The sequence below is a fragment of the Aspergillus karnatakaensis genome (genome assembly GCF_047715665.1).
Source record: "Aspergillus karnatakaensis strain CBS 102800 unplaced genomic scaffold BJY04scaffold_2, whole genome shotgun sequence".
NCBI lineage: Eukaryota > Fungi > Ascomycota > Eurotiomycetes > Eurotiales > Aspergillaceae > Aspergillus > Aspergillus karnatakaensis.
This window is the reverse complement of record NW_027395714.1, coordinates 822,096-833,981: the sequence shown is the minus strand read 5'-3', so window position 1 is coordinate 833,981 and position 11,886 is coordinate 822,096. Positions and strand designations below refer to the sequence as shown.

The following is an 11,886-nucleotide window of genomic DNA, read 5'->3' as shown; positions in this document are numbered from 1 at the left end:
AGCCAATCTACCTTGAAAAAAAAAACCCCGAGATGCATTACCTATTAACAGCTCCAAACATTCTTACTTTGCTCCAATTATACTAACCAGTCATGTCCACCCCGCTGCTCATTCTCAAGCACATAAAGCAATACCCAAAAATCAAAGTAATGCACCTACCCAAGCGGCGTCCTGATCGTCCCGCACTGCCGATCATACTGCTCAAAAATCGTCTGAAACAGCTTGATATCCTGCAACGAGTCCCTTGCCGTTGTCTTGGCTTTCTCCCCCTCCACTAAAAACCTCCACAACGCCCTCAACTCCTCCTGGTACGCCTCCTCCCACGTACTTACCGTCTCCGTCTGCATCAATCCACCGCACTCATCCGCCATCTCAACAACAACCCGTACCGGCTGTGCCCTTGCATAGGGAAGGTCATAGTGAATTGTGACGGTCTTCATTTGCCCATACACGGCCAGCTGCGCGTCGCATCTGGGAACACTGTCCGTGCCTGTCTCGTACATCAGTGTGAAGGGATGCGTGTGTTCGTGAGAGCCGTTGTAGTGGAACAGCGCGGAGTAGAAAGGCTCGTTGATGGAGATGTTGGAGATTGCGTCGGGGTATCCAAGTGTATCGCGCATAAGGCCGAGGTCGTGGCAGCCTAGAGAGGCGAGGAAGTGGCTTAGGGCAAGCCGTTCATGGCTGGGTGGTGCGTTTGCGCCAAAGACTTCGGAGAGGAGGGAGTTTAAGCGGGCTCCTGATGCTTCTCTGTCGGGGGTTGTACGTTGACTTTGGCTCAAGGCGGTGGTTTGTGTGGTGTTGGTGTTGCTGTGGCTGCATCCGTTTCGCAGGCTGGTCACTGTGTGTGCGACGTGAGGACCGGCTATCATTCTCAACCGCGCGTAGTGGATTCTGCCTAGCCCTTCGACTTCTTTCTTAAATACCCGCTCGAAACAAGGAGCGTACCGCCTTGCTGAGGCGACAAATACTCGTGCCCCGTTCGGCGCCTCGTTCTCGGCTTCGATGATCCGTTTCGCGGATGGGATACTTAGGCTGACGGGTGTTTCGACCATGACATGCTTTCCCACCTGCAGGGCCGCAATGGTGTAGAGCTCATGGAACTCATTTGGCATGAAGTTGAAGATGAGGTCTATGGATGGGTTGGAGAGGATCGATGATGGGTCTGTCGTTGTGTTTATCGTGGAGGGGAGTGTGGATTCTTGCGCGGTTGTTGGGTCGGAGGTGTAGATGGCGGTTATAGTGTAGAGGGTCGGGAGGGTGTGCAGGGCCGGGAGATAGATGGTTTGTACGGGGTGCGCTCCTGCTGCTAAGATCCCGATCCGCAGGGGTGTTGTGGTTGGTGGTTCGGCCATCCTGGGAATCCTGGGACTGAGGGTAGGTACGCGGTGGAGCTGGAGGACAAACTGGTAGGTGATTTGGCGAAGGGATATCAGAAAGTAGCTCAGTTGTGATTTGTAGTAATAATCCTGGATATATCATTGAGTCTAAGGAGGCAAAATGTTGAGGTAGCAGAAGCAAGGGATAGGGGGAATAGTTAATGCTGCGCACGCTGTCAGTCCGCATGAGTAGAGTTCAAGTATGATTCATTCCGCTCAGAGTTTTTGTATCCGGTTGTAACTTCCGACATGACATCAGAGATCAGTTGCTGATAGTTATTTGCAGTCTCACAGGACGATGGTTATTTTTTGCTTTTGGTGTGGTGACCGGTGTATATACTTCGGAGTATAGTTACGGAACAGATCGGCGGGGGGTACCTACTCCGTACTAGGTAGGCATATGCATGGACTACGTAGTATGGAGGTGAAAGGTGCATAAGTACTGGAATATTTCTTTTAGGCTTGTATAATAATGGCGTGGTAGGACTACCTAGTAGAAGTATCATTTTGAATTCGACTAAGACCGTGAGAGATATAGTGGCGGTGGAAGGTCAGATGGCCGTGTCTGAGGATGATCTCTGGCTGTTTCATCCTGTGGCAGTTTGATTCAGCCTTACGAAGCCTTCTGGAGCCTGCCGGAGCCTTGCACTGGTTTCTCAAAGTGTGGCTGAGAAGCGCCGGTTCAACAGAGATTCATTTTGTAATGAGGCAGTGCTGAGTTAGGCGGGTCTTGGAAGCTTGTATGGGACACTCCTAGTGGAGCGCGCGCGGTTCCTGGAGCTCCAGCTGAGCCATCATCATCTTCTTCATCATCATCATCATTTCAACATTGAACTGTCCCCTCTATTTATTCTCTTTTGCCTTCATCCACCCTCCATTCTTTCTCATCCTCATTGCCAATTACAGTTTTCGCCTTCTCAGCCACAATTACCTATGATGGGAGTAAGTCAGCTCCTTCTTCCCCGATATAAGAGCTGCTGTTGCCCCGCGTATCTACCCCGCGACCAACAGAAGAAGTATTACTATTACTGCTCTTACTTCTCTACCCAAGAACCAGGTAGTATCGAACAAAGAGAAACGGAACAACCGACTAATCACTGCCTTCCATCATCACCTTAGTTCGCCTCCAAGATCGCCAACGCCCAGATGAACGCCTCCAACGCTGGCGGCGTCTACGGGGGAGCTCCTCCTACCGGCTACACGGGCGGTCCTCCAGCCGGGCCTACTGGCAGTGCTGGAGCCCCTGGTCCTGGTGGATATGTAAGTCTAAGATTTTACTCAGGGAAGGTCAAAAAGAATGTTGATGCCTTACTCTTCACTGCCCCTCCTTGGCTCCAGTTTTTTCAAGATTCCGACGCAGCTAACACAATTACGTCTTCTGCAGCAGAAACAGCAGCAGCCAGGTCAACAGCAGCAGGCTCAACAACCTCAGTACCAGGCTTATCCTGGTGGCGCGGTAAGCTAGCTCTTTTCTTCCACCTTTTTCTTTAATCTTGCACTTTTCAGCCTCGAATCCGTGGCCTGATTCCCAACGTTTTGTTTGCGATTTTTCGTGTTCTCACTTTCGTCACATTATTCATCCGCTGCCCCTCATCGCCCCTCTTGTCCGTCCTTTTCTAAAACCACCTTTCGTCATCCCATCTGGATTCTCTTTCAGTCTTCTCCTTTGCATTCTACAACTATGTCACGACCATATTCTGGACAAGGATACCCTCCTCCCCCTGGACCACCATCTCAGCTGCGTCCGGGTCAGTCTCCGTCGCCTTATCCGACCTCCCCGCAGCAGCAGCAGCAGCAACAACAGCAGTACCAGGGATACCCTCCGGTTCCCGCAAACAAACCTGCCCCCTCAACATCTTACGCGGGACCACCTCCTCAGGCATATTCTCCGGCACCTTATTCACCGCACACCCCGCAGCCTCAGTCTTATTCTCCGGCGCCACCTTACGGAGGCGGTCCGCCTTACGGACAGCGCCCTCCGCAACCATACGCACAAACCCCGCCTCCAGCTCAGCCTTACGGAGCGCCTGTACCCCAATACCCCCCGCAGCCACCTCATGTATAATTTTCCCTACCGTTCGCGTTTTACTTGCATATTTGACTTTTGACTTTGTTGACCTATAACTCGTGGGGTGATTTGCTTGCTAACGCAATTTCTTCCTGTAGAGCCCAGGCTATCCTCCTCAGAATGCACCTTACCCTGGCGGCGGCCCTCCCCGTCCTCAACAAGGACCACCTGGAGGTCAGGCAGGACCTCCCGGCGGTGCCGGCGCCGGACCTGCGACTCCTCAACAAGTTGATGCTTACCGTCAGCTTCTGATCTCCACCATTCAAGAGAAGAACCTACAGCACTTCTATCCTCCTGATAAATTGGACAGGCTGGTGCAAGGCCTTTCTCGGGATGGACCTGCCAAGGTCAACAGGATTGTGAACGAGTTCTCCCTTCCCATCGAAATCGCTATGGATGTGATCAAACTTTCTCTTTACGACATTGTCCTTTACGTTGACGACAGCGGCTCTATTGAGTTTGAGGAAAAGGGTGTGAGAAAGGAGCAGCTGAAGCAAATCATCGGTATCGTTGCAACGGTGGCATCCACTTTCGATGAGGATGGCATCAGTCTTCGCTTCATGAACAACGATTTCATGCAGAACAACATTCGAAGCGCGCAGGAAGTGGAACAGATCATCTCTAATATCCGCTTCTCCGGCATGACGCCCCTGGGGTCGGCCCTGCGGAGTAAGGTACTGGACCCTGTTATCGTGAGCCAGGCGAGGTCGAATCGTCTGCAGAAGCCAGTTCTCGTGATCACCATCACCGACGGACAGCCTGCTGGAGAACCTTTGGACTCTGTAGCACAGGGTATACGCTACACCATCGACGAGGTGTCAAGAACGCAGTACGGACGCGGAGCCGTTGCGTTCCAGTTCTCGCAGGTCGGAAACGACACCAAGGCCCGCGACTTCCTCGGCAGCCTTGACAACGACCCTAGCATTGGTGGCTTTATTGACTGTACTTCCAGTGAGTCTTGGACATGGTTCTTTAAGTAAGCATAGACTAACTCGGCCGGTAGACTTTGAGGTTGAGCAGGACGAGATGTCGCGTGCCAGCCCACCTGTCCACCTGACCCGCGAGCTCTGGTGTGCTAAGCTGATGCTTGGCTCCATTGATTCGTCGTACGATACCAAGGACGAGAAGGGCAGCCGTCCGTCTGGTGGACCACCAGGACCTCCCCAAGGCCAGTACGGTAGCGGCTTCAACCAGCCCGGATACGCCAACCAGCCTCCTCCTCAAAACTACGGATCGCCTTCGCCTTATCCTGGACAACAGTCGTACAATGCACCCCCTTACCCTCCTAGCAGCCAGGCCCCTGGTGGGTATGGACAGCAACCACCTTATGGCCAGCAGCCGCAGCAGTACGGTGGTCAACCTCCCTATGGCCAACAACAGCAATATGGTCAGCAGCAGCCACCTCAACAATACGGTCAGCAGCAGTACGGCGGACAACCACAGTATGGTCAGCAGCAGTACGGGCAACAGCCTCCTCCCGGCGGTCAGTCTGGTTACCCTGGCCAGCAGCCTCCTTACGGCCAGCAGCCTCGGTACTAAGTGCGATGGGTAGCAAGGAAATCTCGCAGAAGCTTTACCTACTGTAATTTTTACTATGACTTTTTCTTTTCTTGTTATCGCAGTCCACTATCAAGGGTAGGTTCTGTACCATGTGTTCGTTGGAGGAGATGAGAGAGCACAATTAAGTAGTGACGCGAGGCGATGTTTCTGCAATGAAAATGACGTGATGAGTTTCATAGAGTGTTCTCGGCTCTATAGGAGGTAGTCATTCAAACGACTCAAATAGCGCCAAGACCAAGGGCTATAGGGAGATGAAGAAGAGTCATGTGATGTGAGGGCCGGGCTCGGAGACTCTCCATTCTCCAACAACCATATCAAGGCTCCATATTGATCAATATGATTTGAGACTCGAGGAACGGCTGAGCCAGCCATGGGGGCGGACAAGACGCCGGTGGCAAGTTAGCGGCAGACTGAGCTTGGGAGAATGGAAGTTTCTCCGACGGGCCAAGACCATTTGCCCCGCTTGCCACCACCACCACGGTGCATAACCATCTGCGTACGCCGTACCGTTACAACTTACGAGGCCTCGAATGGGAGTGCCTGGCCCTCTGGCCCTCTGGTTTCAGTTTTTCAGAGTTAGGCATCTGCCTGAGAAAAGAAGCGGCGGATGTGAGATCTGAATGGGCGAATCAAATCGATAGGGTGTGGGAAAAAAACTGGAGAGGAGACCCTGGAAGGCTGGAGGCAGTGCAGAGGCAAGACCTCACGGTGGGCCATTGATAGCCAGCTTAATTATAGTATAGCATCCAGCCATGGATACTTCGTAGTGTAGCTCATTTGGTAGTTGTTTGCGACTCCTGTTTTATCTCTTTTCTTCCGTTTTCTTGGAGCCTGGAAGATTGACGACCCAAGTGGGCTGCACTGCTGGAGCAATAGAACGTATGCGTATCTGTATCATTATTATCATCATTCTAGTGAGCTGGAGCCTGGCTGTCAAAATGAACGACAAAAAAAGTCCACAAGGCTCAAGCGGGCTCGGGGCTCCACTGTCAAATCAAGTGTGGTTGAGTCTGAAACTGATTCCGGGGTTTACGTTGCCTTCAAATCAACCTCTATTTCCTGCTTGGCTTTTTTCTCTTCTTCTGCCTCTTTACGTTCATTCTCTTGTATCTACTCTACTATCTTTTTTTGCTGTATATACATCCTCACAGTCGTTGTCCTGTCCTGCTGTGTTGCGGACTCTACGATCGCTGCTTTCGGCCACCCTCCGACTCCGACTCCGACTTTTTGACTTCTGTGCCTGATCGGCTGCAAACGTGGACCGACCCTGCAAAGACCACTGACCACAGCTTTCGGCTTTTCCCCTTGCGCGGCCTTGTTTATCTACTGATTGTTTCCCTCTTCTTTGTCCTGCGCTTCGACCTATCCTCTCTCGCATCTTGAAGCCTGAGGATGACTGCAATTTTTCGCCCAACGTCATAGGCCCCCGCCGATCAGCGTTTCGTGCGACCGATCGATTTGTTTATATTGACTCGGCTGAAGGATTGAAGGATTGAAAGAGAGCAGCCATCTTTCGCGTTTTCATCTTACTCGTTTCGTCATGTCTCACTCGAACAAATCGCAAGATTCAGACCAAAATTCTCAGCAACTACCCATGTCCGGAGACCAGCCGTCACCCTCAGACACTACAACTTCGCAAGATCCTCCGCGGCCGACGCAACCCTCGAGAAGCCATTCGCTGCAGGCCTCTGCCCAAGTACGATTGTCGCTTTCTCCATCGCGAAGTCCGTCGGATTCGGGACCGAGGTTATCTTCACAACATGTCCGATTCTCTACAGAGGTAAAGCGTCCTTCAGTGGAGGGAGGAAGGCAATCCTCGTGGGACCGGCGGCCGTCATCAAGAGGGCTCTCAATCAATACATCTTTGGCAAATACTCAGGATCCGCCGACCATTTCGCCCCCCTCGGCCAATCGCACAGCGAACTCCGCTCTTTCACCTCGCTCAGCACTCTCTCCCTTGTCGCCGCAGAGCCCTGAAACTGTTGGTCGCTCACGATCACGGAACCGAGGATATTCGCTGCGTCGGACGATATTTGCGAAGAACATTGAATCGCAATCAGCACCCTCGTCGCCAGTCGAGTTGGCACACATTGTGAAGACTGAGCCGGATATTGTGGAACAGGAAGCTGCGCTAGGCGCATCGGAGCCGAGTGAGAATGAAAAGCCGGAAGTAACTGTTGCGCAAACGACTACTTCAAGGTTGGCGTCTACAGAAAGCGGCCTTAGCACTTACTATTCTGATCAGCCGGATCTGAAAGAGGGCAGGAACCTCTTCTCGACGACTCCTCACAGCCGCTGGCTCCAGAAAAGAAGAACGCTTGCTACGCTAAAACTCCGCCTCGAGAGCGTTCTAGAGTCTGTACGCAAGACAATACTTCGCATCCAGGACATACCACCCAGCAAGGACGGCCGCCACATCGACCTTGAACCTACCCGAACAGAAATCCTCGTTGATGAGAGGACAGGGAAACCGTACGTGGAAAACTGGATTCGGTCAAGTCGCTATAGTCTATGGAGCTTCTTTCCTCGGCAGTTCTTCGCGCAATTCACCAAGTTGGCCAACTTTTATTTCCTAGTGGTTGCAATCCTACAAATGATTCCCGGACTGAGCACAACAGGTCAATTCACCACATTAATTCCGCTTTTGATATTCGTTGGTATCTCCATGGGTAAAGAAGGGTTTGATGACTGGCGCCGGTACCGTCTGGATAAAGAAGAGAACAACCGATTTGCGTCGGTACTCCGTCCTGGATCAAATGTGCTTTCTCGCTCTGTCACTGGCGATACTGCATCGACCTCAAGCGATATGCAGGACTGGGACACGATCAAGTGGAGCGATATCAAAGTGGGAAATGTGATTCGATTGGAACGTGATCAGCCTATACCTGCCGACATGGTCCTCCTGCACGCCGATGGACCCAACGGTGTGGCATACATTGAAACAATGGCCTTGGATGGGGAGACGAATCTTAAAACCAAGGCACCTTGCCAGTCTGTGGCGAAGGCCTGCGCGACTGTGGAAGGCATCTGCAGCAGCTCAATACACTTTGCTGTGGAAGACCCCAATCTTGATCTATATAAATTTGATGGAAATGTGAGGGTAGATGGTGGAGAGAAGACGCCATTGACCAACAATGAAGTTATATACCGTGGCAGTGTGCTCCGCAACACTGAGCGAGCCGTGGGAATCGTCATCTACACGGGTGAGGAGTGCAAGATTCGTATGAACGCGAACAAGAACCCTCGCATCAAAATGCCTTCTCTTCAAGCAAAAGTCAACCGAGTCGTTGCGCTCATTGTACTTCTCGTGGTTGCGTTGGCTGGAGCCTGTACTATTGCGTACAAATACTGGTCACAAGATACTGAAAGCCGCGCCTGGTATCTTGAGGAAGCCAACGTGAGTTACGGGCCTATCTTCACCTCATTCTTGATCATGTTCAACACAATGATTCCGATCTCGCTGTACGTAAGTATGGAGATTGTCAAGGTGGCACAAATGCTCATGCTGAATGCCGACATTGACATGTACGATCCTGAGTCTGATACACCACTTGAAGCTCGTACCTCGACTATCAACGAAGAACTGGGTCAAGTGAGCTACATCTTCTCTGACAAAACCGGTACCCTAACGAATAACTCCATGCGCTTCCGGAAGATGAGCGTGGCTGGTACCGCCTGGTTCCACGACTTTGATCTTCTCGATGAAGCCGCTCAGGAAGGAGACCGAGAGAAGCTGATCCACAAGAAGCGGAGTGTCAAAGGCAAGAAAGCCATGAGCCGCCGATCAGGTCTCTCTGACGCTCGCAAGTCTCTCGCAAGGCCGTCCATGTCGACTTATGATGGAGCTCGCAAGGATAGCGCTTTTTCTACGCAAAACAGCCGAACCACCGATTTGCTCAAATACATCCAGCGTAAGCCGTACACTGTTTTTGCCCGAAAGGCCAAGATGTTCATCCTGGCCATGGCCATTTGCCATACCTGTCTTCCAGAGGAGGATGAACTCGGCAACACAACCTTCCAAGCTGCGTCGCCCGATGAGCTCGCTCTGGTCACCGCTGCACAGGAACTGGGGTATCTTGTTCACAACCGGCAACCAAACACTTTGACCATCAGGACGTTCCCTAACGGATTAGAGCAAGCGCCCGTGGACGAGGTCTACGAGATCCTGGATGTTATTGAATTCTCTAGCGCCCGCAAACGCATGTCTATTATTGTGCGGATGCCGGACCGACGGATCTGCCTATTCTGCAAAGGTGCCGACAGCGTACTGCTGAAACTGCTGAAGAAGGCCGCTCTCGCCCAGGAAAAAGTGAATGAGATCGAACGGCGCGCGAGTAAGCGGAAAGCGGCTGAGGCTAGCGAAGTTATGCGACGAAACAGCGAGTATAACACCCGCAAGGATAGCGGAGTGCGTAACAGCCTCAGTAGGCCCAGCATGACACATCGTCGCTCAAGTGTTTCCGGAAGGCGTGTTTCTACGCTCAGAGACAGCATTGATGTGTGGCTTCGTGACCGCGAGACAGACGGCGGCCTGTTGCATAGGAACAGCGATGTCGAGTATTACAGCCCCCGGCCTTCTGCCCAGATAGGGCGGCAGTCAACCGCGCTGTCGGACTCGGGTAGTTCGGTTCATGAAGATGAGGAGGAGGAATTGGTCGAAGAGGCCCTTGTAGTCAATGAGGCTGCTGTGTTCGAGCGTTGCTTCCAACACTTGAATGATTTTGCCACGGAAGGTCTGCGCACGCTCCTATATGCCCACCGATTCTTGGATGACGCTACGTATGAAGAATGGAAGATTGCATACCATGAAGCTTCTACTAGTCTCATCGACCGACAAGAGAGAATCGAAAAGGTCGGTCAGCAGATCGAGGAACAGCTTGAGCTTACCGGTGCCACGGCTATCGAGGATAAACTCCAAAAGGGTGTGCCGGAAGCAATCGACAAGCTCCGGCGAGCAAACATTAAGCTTTGGATGCTTACTGGTGACAAGCGAGAGACGGCAATCAATGTCGGCCATTCCTGCCGTCTGGTCAAGGACTACTCTTGTCTCGTGGTTCTCGACCAAGAAATGGGCAATGTGGCAGAGTCCATTGAGAAGCTGACTGCTGACATCATCAACAAAACTGTCGCACACTCAGTAGTCGTCGTCGATGGCCAGACGCTCTCAATGATCGAAGATGACGAAGCTCTCCGCCTTGCTTTCTTCAGGCTTGCAATTCTCGTTGATTCAGTCATTTGCTGCCGTGCTAGCCCAAAGCAGAAGGCTTTCCTGGTCAAGTCAATCCGCCAGCAGGTCCGTGATTCGGTCACTTTGGCTATTGGGGACGGTGCCAATGATATCGCGATGATTCAAGAAGCGCACGTTGGAATTGGTATTACTGGCAAAGAGGGTCTTCAGGCCGCTCGTATCTCAGACTACTCGATTGCCCAGTTCAGGTTCTTGCTCAAGCTCCTCCTAGTCCACGGCCGGTGGAATTACATGCGCGCATGCAAGTACACACTGGGGACATTCTGGAAGGAAATGCTCTTTTACCTCACGCAAGCCCTTTACCAGCGCTGGAACGGCTATACTGGAACCAGTTTATACGAACCATGGAGTTTAAGCATGTTCAACACGCTCTTCACCTCGCTTGCCGTCATCTTCCTGGGTATCTTCACCAAGGACCTCTCCGCATCGACCCTCCTCGCCGTCCCCGAACTCTACACCAAGGGCCAGCGTCACGATGGGTTTAATATCAAACTATATCTCGGATGGACTTTCATGGGCACCTGCGAGGCAATGATTGTCTACTTCCTCATGTATGCGCTCTTCGGAAATATCCTCTTCACATCCCGTGGAGTCAACGATGTTTTCTCCGCAGGTCTCCTGACTTACTCCGCTTGTGTTATTATCATCAATGCGAAATTACAGGCTCTGGAAGTCCACAACAAGACATACCTCTCACTTGCCGTGTTTATCATCTCCGTGGGCGGCTGGTTCATGTGGAATATGATTCTCTCGAAGCAGTATGATTTTGCGTCGGGCGACGGGATTTACCACGTCCCCTCGAACTTCATCTGGCACTCCGGTCTAGATCTCGCTTTTTGGGTCGTCCTTCTCATTATTGTGACTGCAGTGATCATCTTGGAACTTGTCGTCTCCTCTCTCCGCGCGAATCTCTTCCCCACAGACGTCGATGTCTTCCAAGAATACGAAAAGGATATTGAGATCCGGAAACGTTTCGAAGAAGCCGCCGCCTCAGAACTCCAACAGGGGTGGGATCATGGAAAGAAGAAATCCAGTTTCGAACTTGCGCGCGAGGAAGAAGAGAAGGAGATTCTTGCCGCGGAGAAGGAGAACCAGGTCAAGGAATTGCTGGCCAGACGGAGGGTTATGAGTATGGATGAGGCTAAGACTGTTTCTGAGCGCGCGGTTTACGTTGAGGCTGCATCTGTTGAAGGTGGTGGGTCGAGTTCGAGTCGAGAGCAGGTTGATACTGTCGCGGTTTCTGAGAAAGATGGGACTAGAGTGGATAGTCCTTCTGCGCCGAGACGGTCCGTGGAGATTCAGGAGCTATTGACGAAGGGATTTGGGGCGATTCGAAAGGGGCATCTGAAGTGATCTCTCCTTAGTTAACTATTTCTCTTTCTCTTATACCCTCTTATATCCTTTCTGTTTTGAGAGTTGTGCGGGTTTTCCTCTTCTTTTTTTTGTTTGGTTTGATGGCGTTGCACTATACCCCTGGTGTCAGTCACACTCGTCGCCCCTTCTGATTTCGATGTTTATGTCGAGTGTATATTGCCTTGATCGAGAGGCTGTATGTTATAGCCTTGATTGTAGCTGTATTATAGATATCAGATTTCCCAAGATGACGTGCCTGAAAACTGCAAAGATAATCTGGT

At 51.7% G+C, this 11,886-nt stretch overlaps 3 protein-coding genes across 3 annotated transcripts; 2 read left to right on the top strand and 1 right to left on the bottom strand.

The window, feature by feature from the left end:
- Positions 1-25: 25 nt before the first annotated feature.
- BJY04DRAFT_177344 (Gfo/Idh/MocA family protein) lies at positions 26-1,864 on the bottom strand. Its single transcript, XM_073709592.1, has one exon. The coding sequence runs from the start codon at positions 1,350-1,352 to the stop codon at positions 156-158; it is 1,197 nt and encodes a 398-aa protein (XP_073576929.1). The 5' UTR covers positions 1,353-1,864; the 3' UTR covers positions 26-155.
- A 232-nt stretch (positions 1,865-2,096) lies between these two features.
- rfeF (putative transcription factor RfeF) lies at positions 2,097-5,434 on the top strand. The gene is made up of 5 exons (XM_073720465.1): positions 2,097-2,318; positions 2,496-2,636; positions 2,761-2,832; positions 3,543-4,395; positions 4,448-5,434. Exons 1-5 carry the CDS (start codon positions 2,310-2,312, stop codon positions 4,981-4,983), a joined length of 1,611 nt encoding a protein of 536 aa, XP_073576928.1. The 5' UTR covers positions 2,097-2,309; the 3' UTR covers positions 4,984-5,434.
- A 630-nt stretch (positions 5,435-6,064) lies between these two features.
- Positions 6,065-11,871, top strand: BJY04DRAFT_47848 (aminophospholipid-translocating P4-type ATPase DNF3). The gene has a single exon (XM_073720468.1). It carries the CDS (start codon positions 6,545-6,547, stop codon positions 11,603-11,605), a length of 5,061 nt encoding a protein of 1,686 aa, XP_073576927.1. The 5' UTR covers positions 6,065-6,544; the 3' UTR covers positions 11,606-11,871.
- Positions 11,872-11,886: the final 15 nt, after the last annotated feature.

What these genes read in the sequence shown, in the direction of transcription:
- BJY04DRAFT_177344 (XM_073709592.1), bottom strand. Translation starts at nt 1,352, where the DNA reads ATGGCCGAACCACCAACCACAACACCCCTGCGGATCGGGATCTTAGCA.
- rfeF (XM_073720465.1), top strand. An exon ending in CCCCTGGTCCTGGTGGATAT is followed by an intron (nt 2,637 to 2,760) that starts GTAAGTCTAAGA and finishes CGTCTTCTGCAG; the next exon opens with CAGAAACAGCAGCAGCCAGG. An exon ending in CTTTATTGACTGTACTTCCA is followed by an intron (nt 4,396 to 4,447) that starts GTGAGTCTTGGA and finishes CTCGGCCGGTAG; the next exon opens with ACTTTGAGGTTGAGCAGGAC.
- BJY04DRAFT_47848 (XM_073720468.1), top strand. Translation starts at nt 6,545, where the DNA reads ATGTCTCACTCGAACAAATCGCAAGATTCAGACCAAAATTCTCAGCAA.